This window comes from Oncorhynchus nerka, linkage group LG22, assembly GCF_034236695.1.
Source record: "Oncorhynchus nerka isolate Pitt River linkage group LG22, Oner_Uvic_2.0, whole genome shotgun sequence".
Lineage (NCBI taxonomy): Eukaryota > Metazoa > Chordata > Actinopteri > Salmoniformes > Salmonidae > Oncorhynchus > Oncorhynchus nerka.
The window spans coordinates 56,596,888-56,617,900 of NC_088417.1; the positions used below are offsets into that span (position 1 = coordinate 56,596,888).

At 45.2% G+C, this 21,013-nt stretch overlaps 1 protein-coding gene across 2 annotated transcripts in view; it reads left to right on the plus strand.

Moving 5' to 3' along the window:
- Nucleotides 1–21,013, plus strand: part of LOC115105398 (purinergic receptor P2X, ligand-gated ion channel, 1) — a 58,287-nt gene that overhangs the window by 16,004 nt on the left and 21,270 nt on the right. For both annotated transcript variants that reach the window (XM_029627392.2, XM_029627393.2), the window contains exons 2-4: nucleotides 4,133–4,277; nucleotides 11,336–11,407; nucleotides 11,803–11,875. In XM_029627392.2, coding sequence (XP_029483252.1) covers nucleotides 4,133–4,277; nucleotides 11,336–11,407; nucleotides 11,803–11,875 — 290 coding nt within the window. The remainder of the gene's footprint in view (nucleotides 1–4,132; nucleotides 4,278–11,335; nucleotides 11,408–11,802; nucleotides 11,876–21,013) is intronic.

Genomic DNA, 21,013 nt, shown 5'->3' on the forward strand with positions numbered 1-21,013 from the left:
CAAACATGGGTAAACTCACAGCTACACTGCTATTTCTCAGAGATTTTCCTCCTTGAGATAATGTCAGAAAGGCATGTGAAATTTTGAAAGTTCATTCTCTGTTGAAAACACATTAGAGAAACTTAAAGGCGCTCAGCTTGGCAGATTCAGCCATACCAGAATTATAATACCTCATAAATTTGTTCTTTCTTTACATCCTAAAGACATTCCCCTACCGTTGGGCCCTTGAGCAAGGCCCTTAACCCCAGAACATGCTCTCCATCCAGGGACGCTGCACTGCAGCTTGAACATGTGCTTGTCCCAACTGTATGTGTTATGTGTGCTGTCTGGGGTTGGGGGGTTGGGGGGTGATTAGGAACCTGTCCAGGACTCTCCTGGCTTTGAGCTGTTGTGAAGGAAGTTGTCAAGGAAGTGGGTTTGTGTTTATATAGGACCTCCCACCCCCACCTACCGTCAACCAATCATATCACAAGATTTGGGTGTTGCACGGCATGGAGCTCAATTTGACCTCTGCATGCCTCCGGAGGCTCTGCAATTATGTCGCACCATCCATACGGTGCCCCCAGCAATATTTTCGGATCAAGCATACATTGGCATCTATCCAGAGCGACATACAGTAGTGAATGCATACATTTTCGTACTGGTCTCCAGCGGGAATCAAACCCACAACCCTGGCGTTGCAAGTGCCATGCTCTACGAACTGAGCCACACAGGATCAGACGGCTATGGGCCTTAATAGAAGTAGGGCGACTCAAAAGAAATCTGTCTGAAAAACACAGTGGGCTCAGCAAGAACCACAAAGCCAATCACACATCAAAAAGATCTGTCGCATGGTCTGTCTGACTTTGTCGTCTCTCTCTCTCTCTCTCTCTCTCTCTCTCTCTGCCAGGCCTTGGGACACAGAACAGATACAGATCTTTCTTAGATTGTTCTAGTGGAAAATGCTTTTCCTCATTTCACGCTTTGGTTTATTCTAATGTGGCTGTTCTTACGTTTCTCTCTATGTGGACTTTAATTATCATTCAGAAACAACAACAGCGATAGGATTTGTAGTCATAGCCTGACGGAAACATCCAGTTGAAACGTACCAGGTTCTTTAATTCTTTCAAGTTTAATTACAGCCAAACAACGCTGTGTGTGTGTGTGTGTGTGTGCGACACTTGTGACTTTAGCTGTAAGGCAGTGGCAGGGAGTTGTAGATGTGTGTAACATCCTGTCTCTGGGGCTTGATGCCAGGGGGTTATTACTTTATATGTCATTTATATAACATCTGTACTTGTTTTATTTGTCCTTTTATATTATACCAGCGTGCGTACGTATAGCCCTATGACATCATCTACCTACCTGTTAATTCTCTTGCTCACAAGCTGGTGTCCGTCATTCTGGAGAAGGTAGGTTGAGAAAGACAGACAGACAGATAATGCTACTGTGACGAGTTTCTGTAAATTATTTTTGGTTGCATTTCTACGATGGAGATTCAAGAAAAATATTGTGAATTTTTCACTATTTTCCATCCAGTTCACTTTATTTTTGTAATACATTACACTTGATCGTTCTTAAATAAATCCCTCCAGTTTTTTTTGTTTTTCCTCTATAGTACAGTTTAGTTAAGAGCAAATTGTCCTCCAGTAGGCTTTGATTTCATTTCCAATATCCCTACCAAGTGGAAATTCTGTAAGAGTTATGTGGAGGCCAATTAGATGATGGTTCGATCGCATTCTGTCTCCTATCAACACTTAATTTTTTATTTTTTAAAACACTTTTGGTGCCAGTGAGAAGGAAACTAGCTTGATTAATAATAATAATAATATAATATAATAATATTGATTAAGCCTCCTCCATGTACAGTATATCTGACTAGGTTCGGGTTTGTTAGCCTCCATGTATCCACCAGGTCTAATGTGCCCATAATATTTGTTATCTCCTTAAGTGCATAAGGGTGATAGTTTGTAGTGTGATTTCCTTTATGGTCCATTGAAGTACTTAAAACCGTGTTATAATCTCCCACCATAATAATAGGATTGTTTGTTGCTTGTGAGCTCAATAGATTGTTAGAAATATTTTTTTTAAAGTGTGGATCAAGATTATTTGGACCATATAGATTAATTATCCAAATATGTTTATCGTTCAATTGCATATTCAAAAGCATCCACCTTCCTTGCGGATCTGTTTGGACAGTTTGCACATTTGGCTCAAAATTATTATTAATTCATATCATCAACCCTTTTGAATTTCTTTGCCCATGACAGAAGTGCCTTTTCCCACATAACTTAATCTATAAATGTCAGTGGCGGTTATGAGGGAGGACACTTTTTTTTCTTCTGAGCCTTATTTCTATTACAGCATATTGGATGACTGGCATCATGGGGTTGCTCGTCATGAGGGAGAGAGATAAACAAAATAGGGATGTCGTGTTGTAGGCCTAATTTGGAATGACTGGCTCAGCATTGCAGGGTTACTCACAACCAGGTTGTTATCTTGGAGGCCCTGAAGAGCTGGTTGTTAATGTAGAGCTTGTCCAACACCAGGTGCACTTTCTGGCCCTGTGGTGTTTAAGAATAGGGTAAAGAACCCGTCTACTGTCCACGATCTCTCAAGAATATTGTTAATTGATAGATAAATTGTTTCCGCATAGCCGTGGGAAGTAGAGGTGCTGAGCATGCTGCAGCACCCCCTGAAAAATCAGAATATATTTTTTTTTTAGAACAAATATTTTTTGGAGAAAAAAACGTTTTCTCACAAAAGTAGTGCACTGGACCTTTTAATAGTCCTGTATTAGCGGACCGATACAGCCATCTACAGCGCGGGCAAAACGTTTTTTTTTTTCTGGCACCCCTACCCCCCACCCCCAAACGAGCGCAGCACTCCCATCCCCAAACTACTTCCCGCTGCTATATCCTTCAGGCCCCTTCCTCTTCCCAGCACTGTCACTTTATTATGGAACGGGTTAACCTTGCAACAATAGGTCTCGGTCTGTCGGGTCTGTTCCGTGCCAAAACGGTGGGCCCTTATGTAATCCACATTTTACCCTGCTCCTCCGGCATCCTGAGTTGTTCTTTCAAGTAGTCTTTGTTTTTCTCTTCCTCCACCGCTATTATAACAATATTGTGCCTCATGCTTCTGCATTTGATATCTAGAATTGCAGCCCTCATTTATTTGTTATCATCCTGTAGTTTTGTGGCATGGAGTGTTTCATTTTCTGCCATTATTTGCTGTATTAAGCTGTTATAAGACTCCAACGATACTTTGAGGGCCTCTTTATCTGCTATTGCTCCAGGGAGCAAATCCAGCTTTTTCAATTGCTCGTTCAATGTTTTCCAAAGTAGCTCTGTCGTCTTTGGCGAATGTTGTTGGGTAACCTTCTTCAGTCTAACCGTCCATTGTGATAGAACGTTTGGTCGGCCACAACTCCTCTGTCTCGCTGGAGGAGAGTACTGCTCTTTCCTGCTTTGTCTGTTGACGTAGCATATCATAGGATTTAGCAATGCAATTCTCTAAGTCTGGTATCTCTTTAAGTTTGCTTCCTTCTTGTAATTGATTGCTAAATTACAATTTCAAACAATCAATAATGAGACAGGTTTGAAGCTCTGCACGTCACTGCCATCTACCACGTCACATCTGCTCAAACTGATGACGATGAGACCATTATTAATCATGACAAATATAAAGTTCCCATGATAAAAGCTTCAATGTGAATATGTTATACTACTCAAACAAAGTTTAACGTGAGAAGATGCACTGATTGAACTTACATGAACTAGATTAGTCATACAACACATCATACATGTATGACACATACAGTACTGTACTGTAACCTTGACCTATACTGTAGCTGTTGGCATCATTTGAAAACGGTTGTCTAGAAATGCTGGCAATACTCATGGATCTTTGCCCTTGCCTGTGGTTTCATATCTCAGATGCTGAAATCACTAGTACTGTATGAGCCTGGTTCCTCTCAAGGTTTCTGACTGCTAGAGACTTTTCCCTCACCACTGTGCTTCTGCTTGCTTTTTTAGGGTCTAGGCCGGGTTACTGTAAAGCACTTTGAGACAACTGTTTGGGCGTTTATAAATACATTTGATTGATCTATTGACTGATTTATGGTATCCTCTGTGTCCTCTGCTCCATCCAGTTGGGTGTTTATCTATGAGAAAGGCTACCAGTCGACAGACACGGCCGTGAGTTCTGTCTTTACGAAGATGAAAGGGGTGGGCTACACCAACGTGGATGGAGAGGAGAGGGTCTGGGACATGGTCGACTACGTCTTCCCTGAACAGGTGGGTCATTGGCTAATATCTTCCTTGAACAGGTGGCTGTGTGTGTTGACGAACAACACTAGTACTGTAATGAATGACCTGAAAGGTCACATATCATTACACCCTCTAGGAACTGAGCCTCACAGTACATCTACCAGTGTGCTGTAATGCTAGTGCAATACCAATGCGTAATAAAGTACTACAGCGAGGTTCATGCAGGGAAGTCAGACAGATGGTGTCTGACAGAATGAAGAAGGAGGAAATGAAGAAGGTGAAGAAGATGAACTGTGGTATCGTGATATCATTGTCAACACACAGGTGTGAGAGTGAAACTGTACCTACCTTTCATCAGTGGTTCCTTTGCACGCATCCTGATCCTGCACACACATTAGGCAAATACAGAGACAAGCAGAAGAGTCTCTGTAAACACAGTGACATTGTTTGCCTAAGTGTAGTCAGCTCATGTTGACCGTGACTAAGCAATAAAGAGATACAAAGAAGACACGACTGTTTACTCTGAGGGGTGTGGCCATGATGGGTCTATTTAATTCAGAACCAACCAGTTCGACTGATGGTTAGGAGTAAGGAGATCAATGACCAAAAACAGCAAGAAGGTCAAACACACAAGATTATACAGCCTGTGATCTTATATGAGTATCTATTTGCCTATTCAAGGTATTTACCGGAAGATGACCTTGTCTGCTATCATAATATATGGTATATGTTAACTTATTCAAGGTCTTTACCTGAAGATTACCTTGTCTGTTATTTATTTATTTAACCTTTATTTAACTAAGCAAGTCAGTTAAGAACAAATTGTCATGATATATGGTATCTGTTAACCTATTCAAGGTATTTACCTGAAGATGACCTTGTCTGTTATCAAAATGTATCAAATCAAATCAAAGTTTATTTGTCATGTGCGCCGAATACAACAGCGCCGAATTACAGTGAAATGATTACTTACAGGCTCTAACCAATAGTGAAAAAAAGGTATTAGGTGAACAATAGGTAAGTAAAGACATAAAACAACAGTAAAAAGACAGGCTATATACAGTAGAGAGGCTATAAGAGTAGCGAGGCTACATACAGACACCGGTTAGTCAGGCTGATTTGAGGTATTATGTACATGCAGATATGGTTAAAGTGACAATGCATATATGATGAACAGAGAGTAGCAGTAGCGTAAAAGAGGGGTTGGCGGGTGGTGGGTGGCGGGACACAATGCAGATAGCCCGGTTAGCCAATGTGCGGGAGCACTGGTTGGTCGGCCCAATTGAAGTAGTATGTACATGAATGTATAGTTAAAGTGACTATGCATATATGATAAACGGAGAGTAGCAGCAGCGTAAAATAGATGTTGGGGGAGGCACACAATGCAAATAGTCCGGGTAGCCATTTGATTACCTGTTCAGGAGTCTTATGGCTTGGGGGTAAAAACTGTTGAGAAGCCTTTTTGTCCTTGACTTGGCACTCCGGTACCGCTTGCCATGCGGTAGAAGAGAGAACAGTCTATGACTGGGGTGGCTGGGGTCTTTGATAATTTTTAGGGCTTTGCCCCAGTGATGTACTGGGCTGTACGCACTACCCTCTGAAGTGCCTTGCGGTCAGAGGCCGAGCAATTGCCATACCAGGCAGTGATGCAACCAGTCATGATGCTCTCGATGCTGCAGCTGTAGAACCCTTTGAGGATCTCAGGACCCATGCCAAATCTGTTTAGTTTCTTGAGTGGGAATAGACTTTGTCGTGCCCTCTTCACAACTGTCTTGGTGTGTTTGGACCATTCTAGTTTGGACCATTCTAGTTTGTTGATGTGGACACCAAGGAACAGCATTCTCACATAAGTGTTCCTTTTGTCCAGGTGGGAAAGGGCAGTGTGGAGTGAAAGAGAGATCGCATCATCTGTGAATCTGTTTGGGCGGTATGCAAATTGTAGTGGGTCTAGGGTTTCTGGGATAATGGTATTGATGTGAGCCATTACCAACCTTTCAAAGCACTTCATGGCTTCGGACGTGAGTGCTACGGATCTGTAGTCATTTAGGCAGGTTGCCTTTGTGTTCTTGGGCACAGGCACTATGGCGGTCTGCTTGAAACATGTTGGTATTAGACTCAATCAGGGACATGTTGAAAATGTCAGTGAAGACACCTGCCAGTTGGTCAGCACATGCACACATCCTGGTAATCCGTCTGGCCCCGCAGCCTTGTGTATATTGACCTGTTTAAAGGTCTTACTCAAGTCGGCTACGGAGAGCATGATCACACAGTCGTCCGGAACAGCTGATGCTCTCATGCATGCATCAGTGTTTCTTGCCTCGAAGCGAGCATAGAAGTGATTTAACTCGTCTGGTAGGCTTGTGTCACTGGGCAGCCCGCGGCTGTGCTTCCCTTTGTAGTCTGTAATAGTTTGCAAGCCCTGCCACATAAGACGAGCGTCGGAGCCGGTGTAGTATGATTCAATCTTAGCCCTGTATTGACGCTTTGCCTGTTTGATGGTTCGTCGCAGGGCATAGCAGGATTTCTTGTAAGCTTCTGGGTTAGAGACCCGCACCTTGAAAGCGGCAGCTCTACCTTTTAGCTCAGTGCGAATGTTGCCTGTAATCCATGGCTTCTGGTTGGGGTATTTCACGTCACCCTGCTCCTCCGCTCTCTCCACTGGCTTCCAGTTGAAGCTCGCATCCGCTACAAGACCATGGTGCTTGCCTACGGAGCTGTGAGGGGAACGGCACCTCAGTACCTCCAGGCTCTGATCAGGCCCTACACCCAAACAAGGGCACTGCGTTCATCCACCTCTGGCCTGCTCGCCTCCCTACCACAGAGGAAGTACAGTTCCTGCTCAGCCCAGTCAAAACTGTTCGCTGCTCTGGCCCCCCAATGGTGGAACAAACTCCCTCACGACGCCAGGACAGCGGAGTCAATCACCACCTTCCGGAGACACCTGAAACCCCACCTCTTTAAGGAATACCTAGGATAGGATAAAGTAATCCTTCTCACCCCCCTTAAAAGATTTAGATGCACTATTGTAAAGTGGCTGTTCCACTGGATGTCATAAGGTGAATGCACCAATTTGTAAGTCGCTCTGGATAAGAGCGTCTGCTAAATGACTTAAATGTAAATGTAATGTAAATGGGTATGTACGTACAGTCACTGTGGGGACGACGTCCTCGATGCACTTATTGATAAAACCAGTGACTGATGTGGTGACTTCTTAGTGCCATCGGAAGAATCCCGGAACATGTTCCAGTCTGTGATAGCGAAACAGTCCTGTAGTTCAGCATCTGCTTCATCTGACCACTTTTTTATAGTCCGAGTCACTGGTGTTCCTGCTTTAATTTTTGCTTGTAAGCAGGAATCAGGAGGATGGGGTTGTGGTCGGATTTACCAAATGGAGGGCGAGGGAGAGCTTTGTATGCGTCTCTATGTGTGGAGTACAGGTGATCTAGAATTATTTTGCACATTTAACATGTTGATAGAAATTTGGTAGAACTGATTTGTTTCCCTGTATTAAAGTCTCCGGCCACTAGGAGCGCCGCCTCTGGGTGAGTGGTTTCCTGTTTGCTTATTTCCTTATACAGCTGACTGAGTGTGGTCTTAGTGCCAGCATGGTGGTAAATTAACAGCCACGAAAAGTATAGCTGAGAACTCTCTAGGCAAGTAGTGGTATATGGTATCTGTTAACTTATTCAAGGTGTTTACCTGAAGATTACCTTGTCTGTTATCATAATATATGGTATATGTTCACTTATTCAAGGTATTTACATGAGTCTCATGGTGATTTCCAAAACAATGTAATTGACACTGGTTATACAGTATTGATTGAGTGATTCAACATTGTATTACACCCAAAGGTATTTATTTTCTAGATATTAAAATAGGCAGTATATTGAGCAGTTTTATAGTAGTAGTAGTATTAATAGTAGTAGTAAAAGCTGTCTTGTACTACTGTAACTACACAGACATGTCTTAAAATAACATTAATCTACAAAGAAATGATAGACTCTAACTGCACAATTACAGTGGAGCAAAAAAGTATTTAGTCAGCCACCAATTGTGCAAGTTCTCCCACTTAAAAAGATGAGAGAGGCCTGTAATTTTCATCATAGGTACACTTCAACTATGACAGACAAAATGAGAAGAAAAAATCCAGAAAATCACAGTGTAGGATTTTTAATGAATTTATTTGCAAATGATGGTGGAAAATAAGTATTTGGTCAATAACAAAAGTTTATCTCAATATTTTGTTATATACCCTTTGTTGGCAATGCCAGAGGTCAAACGTTTTCTGTAAGTCTTCACAACGTTTTCACACACTGTTGCTGGTATTTTGGCCCATTCCTCCATGCAGATCTCCTCTAGAGCAGTGATGTTTTGGGGCTGTTGCTGGGCAACACGGACTTTCAACTCCCTCCAAAGATTTTCTATGGGGTTGAGATCTGGAGACTGGCTAGGCCACTCCAGGACCTTGAAATGCTTCTTACGAAGCCACTCCTTCGTTGCCCGGGCAGTGTGTTTGGGATCATTGTCATGCTGAATGACCCAGCCATGTTTCATCTTCAATGCCCTTGCTGATGGAAGGAGGTTTTCACTCAAAATCTCACACCCCATTCATTCTTTCCTTTACACGGATCAGTCGTCCTGGTCCCTTTGCAGAAAAACAGCCCTAAAGCATGATGTTTCCACCCCCATGCTTCACAGTAGGTATGGTGTTCTTTGAATGCAACTCAGCATTCTTTGTCCTCCAAACACGATGAGTTGAGTTTTTACCAAAAAGTTATATATTGGTTTCATCTGACCATATGACATTCTCCCAATCTTCTTCTGGATCATCCAAATGCTCTCTAGCAAACTTCAGACAGGCCTGGACATGTACTGGCTTAAGCAGGGGGACACGTCTGGCACTGCAGGATTTGAGTCCCTGGCGGCGTAGTGTGTTACTGATGGTAGGCTTTGTTACTTTGGTCCCAGCTCTCTGCAGGTCATTCACTAGGTCCCCCCGTGTGGTTCTGGGATTTTTGCTCACCGTTCTTGTGATCATTTTGACCCCATGGGGTGAGATCTTGCGTGGAGCCCCAGATCGAGGGAGATTTCAGTGGTCTTGTATGTCTTCCATTTCCTAATAATTGCTCCCACAGTTGATTTCTTCAAACCAAGCTGCTTACCTATTGCAGATTCAGTCTTCCCAGCCTGGTGCAGGTCTACAATTCTAATTCTGGTGTCCTTTGACAGCTCTTTGGTCTTGGCCATAGTGGAGTTTGGAGTGTGACTGTTTGAGGTTGTGGACAGGTGTCTTTTATACCGATAACAAGTTCAAACAGGTGCCATTAATACAGGTAACTTATTCCTTTGTAGGTGACCAAATACTAATTTTCCACCATAATTTGCAAATAAATTTATTTAAAATCCTACAATGTGATTTTCTGGATTTTCTTTCCTCATTTTGTCTGTCATAGTTGAAGTGTACCTATGATGAAATTACAGGCCACTCTCATCTTTTTAAGTGGGAGCACAATTGGTGGCTGACTAAATACTTTTTTGCCCCACTGTAGATGCCATTGTGGTACTGCCGTAACAGGAATCGATGTAATTGACAGGAATCGATGTAATAACATCTGTCTTTGCATGATAATAACCACTTCCCGAAATGTTCACAAGTCAGTGATTAAGCATCATGTGACCGAATTACACAAGCATGCCATCCAGACCTGTGTTGAAATACTATTTAAGATCTTTCAAATACTTTGAGTGTTTACTTTAGCCTGCCTGGAGTGTCAGGTGGCTGGGGTTTGTACTTTGGAGATGTTAGACTTTGCTGTTGATTCCATTGCAACAGGGAAGCTCAATCAAGCACAGATAAAGTGTCAATCAAGCATAGCTAAATGGTGTCAAATAGTATTTGAACCTAGGTCTGATGCCATCTAATACTGTTACCCAGGCAGGAAGGCTCCAGTACCAGTCCTTATTAATTCAGGGCCACATGTCCTGTGCTTTATATGGCCTCTACATATGAGTTAGTTTACATTAACATGTACGAAATCCTGGTCGAGACTCGAGAGAAGGCCAATAGAATGAAACAGGAGAGCGAGGGTCATAGAAATGCAATTACTAGAACAAGAAAAAGTCCCTCAGACCAGCGCTATTCGACTGCACCTTCATGTAATTCAGTAATTCTGTTGCATGGCGGGGACTTTTGATCTGTTACAAAAACAACAGCGACAAAAGGTTTGTCACATAACATGGAGAGATGACCTGCAGGTCTGTGAAAGGTAATAACTTTTTAAATGACAACTGATTTCACCTCATGACCTTCTGATGTGATGACATTTACAGGTAAAAATATATCCGGTAGCAGACCTTGTTGTTCCCATAGGGAATGGATGGAGGATCGTTATATATGCAGGTCAAATTCGAATCATTCGATATGCTTTCATAACAAGGTCAATGTTGCCAAAGCGAAGTGATACAATAATAATTATGAAAACAACAGCGACAACAATAACAATAGTGGCTATAATACTAAAGAAAAACAAATGGCTTGAAACTGTATGATTGTCACATTTAAAGATACAATTATAATCTATCTGTGTCTCTGTCTCTCTAGCCCTGTTTTTACATGGTGCTAACATGGGTCCTTTGTCCTGATCTTGTCTACATGATTGTGCCCACATTTCCAGAAATGTTTCTGTTATCTCTCCACTATGTCTGCATTTCCTGATTACTTCCTTTATGCAAATTATTTCACAGGTATTTCTTCAAAATAATATTTATTTATTTATTGTAAGACATATTGATGTAATCAGTCAATGCTACCACCTGTCGATGATTTCAGAGGGCTAAATAATGAAGATTTAAATAGTTTTTCTGTCCGGATCTGTCTACACTTGTAAGATATCCAGACACAATGCGTATCTGACTACCTCTGGATGTGGGCAGAATGATCTGATCACAATCGGATCACAATGTGTATTTTGATTGTCTACAACTGTCTAAAAATGTGGGCACAATCAGAATGTGGACAAGATAAGAACAAAGGACGCAAGTTAGAACCAGGTGTAAATGGGGCTTTTCTCTCTCTTGTACCTCAGGGAGACTCATCTTTTGTGGTGATGACCAACTACATTATAACCAAAGGTCAGAAGATGGGAAAATGTCCTGAGGTATGTCAACTCATCTCAAAAGTATTTATTGGATTTTCTGTATCTCTTTGTATATCTTTCTGACATGAATGTATTTTCATAAATACTAAAGCTAAATGGAAAGTACATCATATCAGCTCATCTGCTTTCATTGTGAGATGCTGTCAATGACACACGTAGAGAAGAAAAATTATAATACATTTGCACAGAGATCATCAATCAGGAAAATGTGGTCTAAACAGTCTTTTATTGACCTATTTTATCATGTTACACACACACACACACACACACACACACACACACACACACACACACACACACACACACACACACACACACACACACACACACACACACACACACACACACACACACACACACACACACATTGACTCTAACTCCTTCCTGTGTTTCAGCTCACAGAACCCAGGTATCTCTGCAACTCTGACTCAGACTGTGAAAGAGGGATAATAGAACGTACGGGACATGGTAAAGTCCTGACGGCATGGCAGTGTGACAGTGTGACACAGTCCCACTCACTTACTTAGTGTTTGTCAACTTCTGGTTGGTGGACCAGTCATGGCACATTGCTGGCCGGTCCTGGCCAGTTCCTGAGATGGTTAACTGAACACTAATATAGTCAGTTCTACAGTGCTAGCAGGTTGTCCTCCAAATGAGGAAGAGGTATAGTTTGCCGGTCCCTGACACAAGAGGGCCATAGCTTGTCGGTCCCTGGTATAAAAAGGTTGAGAAACACTGCACTAACTAACCCTCTTCACTACCTACCTAGCCAAACTAACCATTCTTCACTGCCACTGCCACTACCACAACCCTCCCCACCTGACTACTCACACTGGCCATCTATAACTACAATAAGGGATAAACAACAAAGGGATGTGAGTTCAGTGCAAATAATTCAGTCCTTCGTAGTCTATCCTTTACTTTGTTCAATTATTACTACTGTATGTATTGGATTCTAATGACTTGTAATCAGAATCAGGTGTTGTTTAACATAAATTAAAATGGCACACGGTTTCACTTGTCAGAGAGCAAAAAACCTTGTCAGGGAGATAAGTGTTCAGGTTGTATCATCATTGTTTCCCTGCCCAAAGTCAGGCATGCAAGAAGAAAAAGTATGCTTAATTTCAGATCAACAACTTTCCATGTTCTTAGCAACATGACGCAGGGTGGTTGAGCGCCTTGGCTCACCATTCTATTAAAGCAAACAGAGTCCCATACGCACATACATGCACACAACCACTGCCTTTCGTTCTACAAGCTAAGTCAAATCCACAACCTACGAGGAAGATTAAACTACCAACGGGACATTAAAAACTGTAATATCTTACGCTTTATGGAGTCATGGTTGAACGAAGACATTATCAACATACAGCTGGCTGGTTATACACTCTATCGGCAGGATAGAACAGAGGCATCTGGTACAACAAGGGGTGGCGGACTATGGATATTTGGAAATAACAGCCGGTGCACGATATCTAAGGAAGTCTCGAGGTATTGTTCGCCTACCTAGAGAGTTTTCACCTGTATTTTTCGTAGCTGTCTTACATACCAACACAGACCAATGCTGGCACTAAGACCGCACTCAATGAGCTGTATTCCGCCATAAGCAAACAGGAAAACACTGATCCAGAGGCGGCGCTCCTAGTGGCCGGGGACTTTAATGCAGGCAAACTTAAATCCGTTTTACCAAATTTCTATCAGCATGTTAAATGTGCAACTAGAGGATAAAAAAAATACTCACACAGAGAATCGTACAAAGCTCTCCCTCGCCCTCTATTTGGCGTAATCTGACCATAATTCTATCCTCCTGATTCCTGCTTACAAACAAAAATTTGCACTGAGTTAAAGGCTAGAACTGCTGCTTTCAAGGAGCGGGACACTAACCCGGAAGCTTATAAGAAATCGTGCTATGCCCTCCAACGAACCATCAAACAGGCAAAGCATCAATACAGGACTAAGATCGAATCATACTACACCGGCTCCGGCGCTCGTCGGATGTGGCAGGCCTTACAAACCATTACAGACTACAAAGGGAAGCAAAGCTAAAGAACTGCCCAGTGACACAAGCCTATCAGACGAGCTAAACTACTTCTATGCTCGCTTCGAGGCAAATAACACTAAAACGTGCATGCGCTAACCAACTGGCAAAGTGTCTTCACTGACATTTTCATCCTCTCCCTGTCCAAGTCTGTAATACCAAAATGTTTTAAGCAGACCACAATAGTCCCTGTGCCCAAGAACACTAAGGTAACCTACCTAAATGACTGCTGACCCGTAGCACTCACATCTGTAGCCATGAAGTGCTTTGAAAGGCTGGTAATGGCTCACATCGACACCATTATCCCAGAATCAAATCAAATCAAATCAAATCACATTTTATTTGTCACATACACATGGTTAGCAGATGTTAATGCGAGTGTAGCGAAATGCTTGTGCTTCTAGTTCCGACAATGCAGTAATAACCAACAAGTAATCTAGCTAACAATTCCAAAACTACTACCTTATAGACACAAGTGTAAGGGGATAAGAATATGTACATAAAGATATATGAGTGAGTGATGGTACAGAGCGGCATAGGCAAGATAAGGTAGATGGTATTGAGTGCAGTATATACATATGAGATGAGTATGTAAACAAAGTGGCATAGTTAAAGTGGCTAGTGATACATGTATTACATAAAGATGCAGTAGATGATATAGAGTACAGTATATACATATACATATGAGATGAATAATGTAGGGTATGTAAACATTATATTAGGTAGCATTGTTTAAAGTGGCTAGTGATATATTTTACATCATTTCCCATCAATTCCCATTATTAAAGTGGCTGGAGTTGAGTCAGTGTGTTGGCAGCAGCCACTCAATGTTAGTGGTGGCTGTTTAACAGTCTGATGGCCTTGAGATAGAAGCTGTTTTTCAGTCTCTCGGTCCCAGCTTTGATGCACCTGTACTGACCTCGCCTTCTGGATGATAGCGGGGTGAACAGGCAGTGGCTCGGGTGGTTGTTGTCCTTGATGATCTTTATGGCCTTCCTCTGACATCGGGTGGTGTAGGTTTCCTGGAGGGCAGATAGTTTGCCCCCGGTGATGCGTTGTGCAGACCTCACTACCCTCTGGAGAGCCTTACGGTTGTGGACGGAGCAGTTGCCGTACCAGGCGGTGATACAGCCCGACAGGATGCTCTCGATTGTGCATCTGTAGAAGTTTGTGAGTGCTTTTGGTGACAAGCCAAATTTCTTCAGCCTCCTGAGGTTGAAGAGGCGCTGCTGCGCCTTCTTCACGATGCTGTCTGTGTGGGTGGACCAATTCAGTTTGTCTGTGATGTGTACGCCGAGGAACTTAAAACTTACTACCCTCTCCACTACTGTCCCATCAATGTGGATAGGGGGGTGTTCCCTCTGCTGTTTCCTGAAGTCCACAATCATCTCCTTAGTTTCGTTGACGTTGAGTGTGAGGTTATTTTCCTGACACCACACTCCGAGGGCCCTCACCTCCTCCCAGTAGGCCGTCTCGTCGTTGTTGGTAATCAAGCCTACCACTGTTGTGTCGTCCGCAAACTTGATGATTGAGTTGGAGGCGTGCGTGGCCACGCAGTCATGGGTGAACAGGGAGTACAGGAGAGGGCTCAGAACGCACCCTTGTGGGGCCCCAGTGTTGAGGATCAGCGGGGTGGAAATGTTGATGCCTACCCTCACCACCTGGGGGCGGCCCGTCAGGAAGTCCAGTACCCAGTTGCACAGGGCGGGGTCGAGACCCAGGGTCTCAAGCTTGATGACGAGCTTGGAGGGCACTATGGTGTTAAATGCCGAGCTGTAGTCGATGAGGTTAGCTAGCCAGCTATCGTCGTTCTTTTAACGCAACGTAACGTAATCAACACTGCTAGCTAGCCAGCTAGCCCTGAATAGCAGCACAGTAGAAACTATTACACTCAACGGAACGACTTGATTAGTGTAGTGTCAACAACGCAGCCAATGCCAGCTAGCCTACATAGTCAACAACGCAGCCTCTGCCAGCTAGCCTACTTCAGCAGTACTGTATCATTTGAATCATTTTAGTCAATAAGATTCTTGCTACGTAAGCTTAACTTTCTGAACACTCGAGACGTGTAGTCCACTTGTCATTCCAATCTCCTTTGCATTAGCGTAGCCTCTTGTGTAGCCTGTCAACTATGTGTCTGTCTATCCCTGTTCTCTCCTCTCTGCACAGACCATACAAACGCTCCACACCGCGTGGCCGCGGCCACCCTAATCTGGTGGTCCCAGCGCGCACGACCCACGTGGAGTTCCAGGTCTCCGGTAGCCTCTGGAACTGCCGATCTGCGGCCAACAAGGCAGAGTTCATCTCAGCCTATGTCTCCCTCCAGTCCCTCGACTTCTTGGCACTGACGGAAACATGGATCACCACAGACAACACTGCTACTCGCACACCCCGAGAGCTTCTGGTCAGCGGGGTGGTGGCACCGGGATCCTCATCTCTCCCAAGTGGTCATTCTCTCTTTCTCCCCTTACCCATCTGTCTATCGCCTCCTTTGAATTCCATGCTGTCACAGTTACCAGCCCTTTCAAGCTTAACATCCTTATCATTTATCGCCCTCCAGGTTCCCTCGAGAGTTCATCAATGAGCTTGATGCCTTGATAAGCTCCTTTCCAGAGGACGGCTCACCTCTCACAGTTCTGGGCGACTTTAACCTCCCCACGTCTACCTTTGACTCCTTCCTCTCTGCCTCCTTCTTTCCACTCCTCTCCTCTTTTGACCTCACCCTCTCACCTTCCCCCCTACTCACAAGGCAGGAAATACGCTCGACCTCATCTTTACTAGATGCTGTTCTTCCACTAACCTCATTGCAACTCCCCTCCAAGTCTCCGACCACTACCTTGTATCCTTTTCCCTCTCGCTCTCATCCAACACTTCCCACACTGCCCCTACTCGGATGGTATCGCGCCGTCCCAACCTTCGCTCTCTCCCCCCGCTACTCTCTCCTCTTCCATCCTATCATCTCTTCCCTCTGCTCAAACCTTCTCCAACCTATCTCCTGATTCTGCCTCCTCAACCCTCCTCTCCTCCCTTTCTGCATCCTTTGACTCTCTATGTCCCCTATCCTCCAGGCCGGCTCGGTCCTCCCCTCCCGCTCCGTGGCTCGACGACTCATTGCGAGCTCACAGAACAGGGCTCCGGGCAGCCGAGCGGAAATGGAGGAAAACTCGCCTCCCCTGCGGACCTGACATCCTTTCACTCCCTCCTCTCTACATTTTCCTCTTCTCTCTCTGCTGCTAAAGCCACTTTCTACCACTCTAAATTCCAAGCATCTGCCTCTAACCCTAGGAAGCTCTTTGCAACCTTCTCCTCCCTCCTGAATCCTCCTCCCCCTCCCCCTCCTCCCTCTCTGCAGATGACTTCGTCAACCATTTTGAAAAGAAGGTCGACGACATCCGATCCTCGCTTGCTAAGTCAAACGACACCGCTGGTTCTGCTCACACTGCCCTACCCTGTGCTCTGACCTCTTTCTCCCCTCTCTCTCCAGATGAAATCTCGCGTCTTGTGACGGCCGGCCGCCCAACAACCTGCCCGCTTGACCCTATCCCCTCCTCTCTTCTCCAGACCATTTCCGGAGACCTTCTCCCTTACCTCACCTCGCTCATCAACTCATCCCTGACCGCTGGCTACGTCCCTTCCGTCTTCAAGAGAGCGAGAGTTGCACCCCTTCTGAAAAAACCTACACTCGATCCCTCCGATGTCAACAACTACAGACCAGTATCCCTTCTTTCTTTTCTCTCCAAAACTCTTGAACGTGCCATCCTTGGCCAGCTCTCCCGCTATCTCTCTCAGAATGACCTTCTTGATCCAAATCAGTCAGGTTTCAAGACTAGTCATTCAACTGAGACTGCTCTTCTCTGTATCACGGAGGCGCTCCGCACTGCTAAAGCTAACTCTCTCTCCTCTGCTCTCATCCTTCTAGACCTATCGGCTGCCTTCGATACTGTGAACCATCAGATCCTCCTCTCTCCACCCTCTCCGAGTTGGGCATCTCCGGCGCGGCCCACGCTTGGATTGCGTCCTACCTGACAGGTCGCTCCTACCAGGTGGCGTGGCGAGAATCCGTCTCCACACCACGTGCTCTCACCACTGGTGTCCCCAGGGCTCTGTTCTAGGCCCTCTCCTATTCTCGCTATACACCAAGTCACTTGGCTCTGTCATAACCTCACATGGTCTCTCCTATCATTGCTATGCAGACGACACACAATTAATCTGATGACCAGACGCATCTCTGCATGTCTGGCAGACATATCCGGATCACCACCTCAAGCTGGCAAGACGGAGCTGCTCTTCCTCCCGGGAAGGACTGCCCGTTCCATGATCTCGCCATCACGGTTGACAACTCCATTGTGTCCTCCTCCCAGAGCGCTAAGAACCTTGGCGTGATCCTGGACAACACCCTGTCGTTCTCAACTAACATCAAGGCGGTGGCCCGTTCCTGTAGGTTCATGCTCTACAACATCCGCAGAGTACGACCCTGCCTCACACAGGAAGCGGCGCAGGTCCTAATCCAGGCACTTGTCATCTCCCGTCTGGATTACTGCAACTCGCTGTTGGCTGGGCTCCCTGCCTGTGCCATTAAACCCCTACAACTCATCCAGAACGCCGCAGCCCGTCTGGTGTTCAACCTTCCCAAGTTCTCTCACGTCACCCCGCTCCTCCGCTCTCTCCACTGGCTTCCAGTTGAAGCTCGCATCCGCTACAAGACCATGGTGCTTGCCTACGGAGCTGTGAGGGGAACGGCACCTCAGTACCTCCAGGCTCTGATCAGGCCCTACACCCAAACAAGGGCACTGCGTTCATCCACCTCTGGCCTGCTCGCCTCCCTACCACTGAGGAAGTACAGTTCCCGCTCAGCCCAGTCAAAACTGTTCGCTGCTCTGGCCCCCCAATGGTGGAACAAACTCCCTCACGATGCCAGGACAGCGGAGTCAATCACCACCTTCCGGAGACACCTGAAACCCCACCTCTTTAAGGAATACCTAGGATAGGATAAAGTAATCCCTCTCACCCCCCTTAAAAGATTTAGATGCACTACTGTTCCACTGGATGTCATAAGGTGAATGCACCAATTTGTATGTCGCTCTGGATAAGAGCGTCTGCTAAATGACTTAAATGTAATGTAAATGATGATTAAATGATGAACAGCATTCTCACATAGGTATTCCTCTTGTCCAGATGGGTTAGGGCAGTGTGCAGTGTGGTTGAGATTGCATCGTCTGTGGACCTATTTGGGCGGTAAGCAAATTGGAGTGGGTCTAGGGTGTCAGGTAGGGTGGAGGTGATATGGTCCTTGACTAGTCTCTCAAAGCACTTCATGATGACGGAAGTGAGTGCTACGGGGAGGTAGTCGTTTAGCTCAGTTACCTTAGCTTTCTTGGGAACAGGAACAATGGTGGCCCTCTTGAAGCATGTGGGAACAACAGACTGGGATAAGGATTGATTGAATATGTCCGTAAACACACCAGCCAGCTGGTCTGCGCATGCTCTGAGGGCGCGGCTGGGGATGCCATCTGGGCCTGCAGCCTTGCGAGGGTTGACACGTTTAAATGTTTTCCTCACATCGGCTGCAGTGAAGCAGAGTCCGCATGTTTTAGTTGCGGGCCATGTCAGTGGCACTGTATTGTCCTCAAAGCGGGCAAAACAGTTATTTAGTCTGCCTGGGAGCAAGACATCCTGGTCCGTGACTGGGCTGGTTTTCTTTTTGTAATCCGTGATTGACTGTAGACCCTGCCACATACCTCTTGTGTCTGAGCCGTTGAATTGAGATTCTACTTTGTCTCTATACTGACGCTTAGCTTGTTTGATTGCCTTGCGGAGAGAATAGTTACACTGTTTGTATTCGGTCATGTTTCCGGTCACCTTGCCCTGATTAAAAGCAGTGGTTTGGGCTTTCAGTTTCACGCGAATGCTGCCATCAATCCAGGGTTTCTGGTTTGGGAATGTTTTAATCGTTGCTATGGGAACGACATCTTCAACGCACGTTCAGCGTATTCGTCAATGTTGTTGTCTGACGCAATACGAAACATATCCCAGTCCACGTGATGGAAGCAGTCTTGGAGTGTGGAATCAGATTGGTCGAACCAGCGTTGAACAGACCTCATCGCGGGAGCTTCTTGTTTTAGTTTCTGTCTGTAGGCAGGGATCAACAAAATGGAGTCGTGGTCAGCTTTTCCGAAAGGAGGGCGGGGCAGGGCCTTATATGCGTCGCGGAAGTTGGAATAGCAATGATCCAAGGTTTTTCCCGCCCTGGTTGCGCAATCGATATGCTGATAAAATTTAGGGAATCCCTAGACCCACTCCAATTTGCATACCGCCCTAACAGATCCACAGATGATGCAATCTCTATTGCACTCCACACTGCCCATTCCCACCTGGGCAAAGGGAACACCTAACGCTGAGTCAGTGCTATTCATTGACTACAGCTCAGCGTTCAAAACCATAGTGCCCTCAAAGCTCATCAATAAGCTATGGACCCTGGGACTAAACACCTCCCTCTGCAACTGGATCCTGGACGTCCTGATGGGCCACCCCCAGGTGGTAAGGGTAGGTAACAACACATCCACCACTCTGATCCTCAACACAGGGGCCCCTCAGGGGTGAGTGCTCAGTCCCCTCCTGTAATACCAGTTCACTCATGACTGCACAGCCAGGCACGACTCCAACACCATCATTAAGTTTGCGGATGACACAACAGTGGTAGGCCTGTTAACCGACAATGACGAGACAGCCTTTAAGGAGGACGTGAAGGACATCGACCTCTCCCTCCCTCTCCCCCCATTCTCATCGATGGGGCTGTAGTGCAGCAGGTTGAGAGCTTCAAGTTCCTTGGTGTCCATATCACCAACAAACTAACATGGTCCAAGCACACAAATACAGTCGTGAAGAGACCTATTCCCCCTCAGGAGACTGAAAAGATTTGGCATGGGTTCTCAGATCCTCAAAAGGTTCTACAACTGCACCATCAAGAGCATCCTGATGGGTTGCATCACCTCCTGGTATGGCCAACTCCAACAGCAAGGCACTACAAAGGGTAGAGTGTACGGCCCAGTACATCACTGGGGCCAAGCTGCCTGCCATCCAGGACCTCTATACCAGGCGGTGTCAGAGGAAGGCCTTAAAAATTGTCAAAGAATCCAGTCACCCTAGTCATAGACTGTTCTCTCTGATCCCGCATGGCAAGCGGTACCGGAGTGCCAAGTCTAGGTCTAAGAGGATTCTAAACAGCTTCTACCCCCAAGCCATAAGACTTCTGAACATCTAATCAAATGGCTACCCGGACTATTTGCATTGGCCACCCCCTCTTTTATGCTGCTGCTACTCTGTAATTATCTATTCACAGTCACTCTAATAACTCTACCTACATGTACAGTTGAAGTTCGAAGTTTACATACACCTTAGCCAAATACATTTAAACTCAGTTTTTCACAATTTCTGACATTTAATCCTAGTAACAATTCCGTGTCTTAGGTTAGTTAGGTTCACCACTTTATTTGGTAGCATTGCCTTTAAATTGTTTAACTTGGGTCAAACGTTTCGGGTAGCCTTCCACAACCTTCCCACAATAAGTT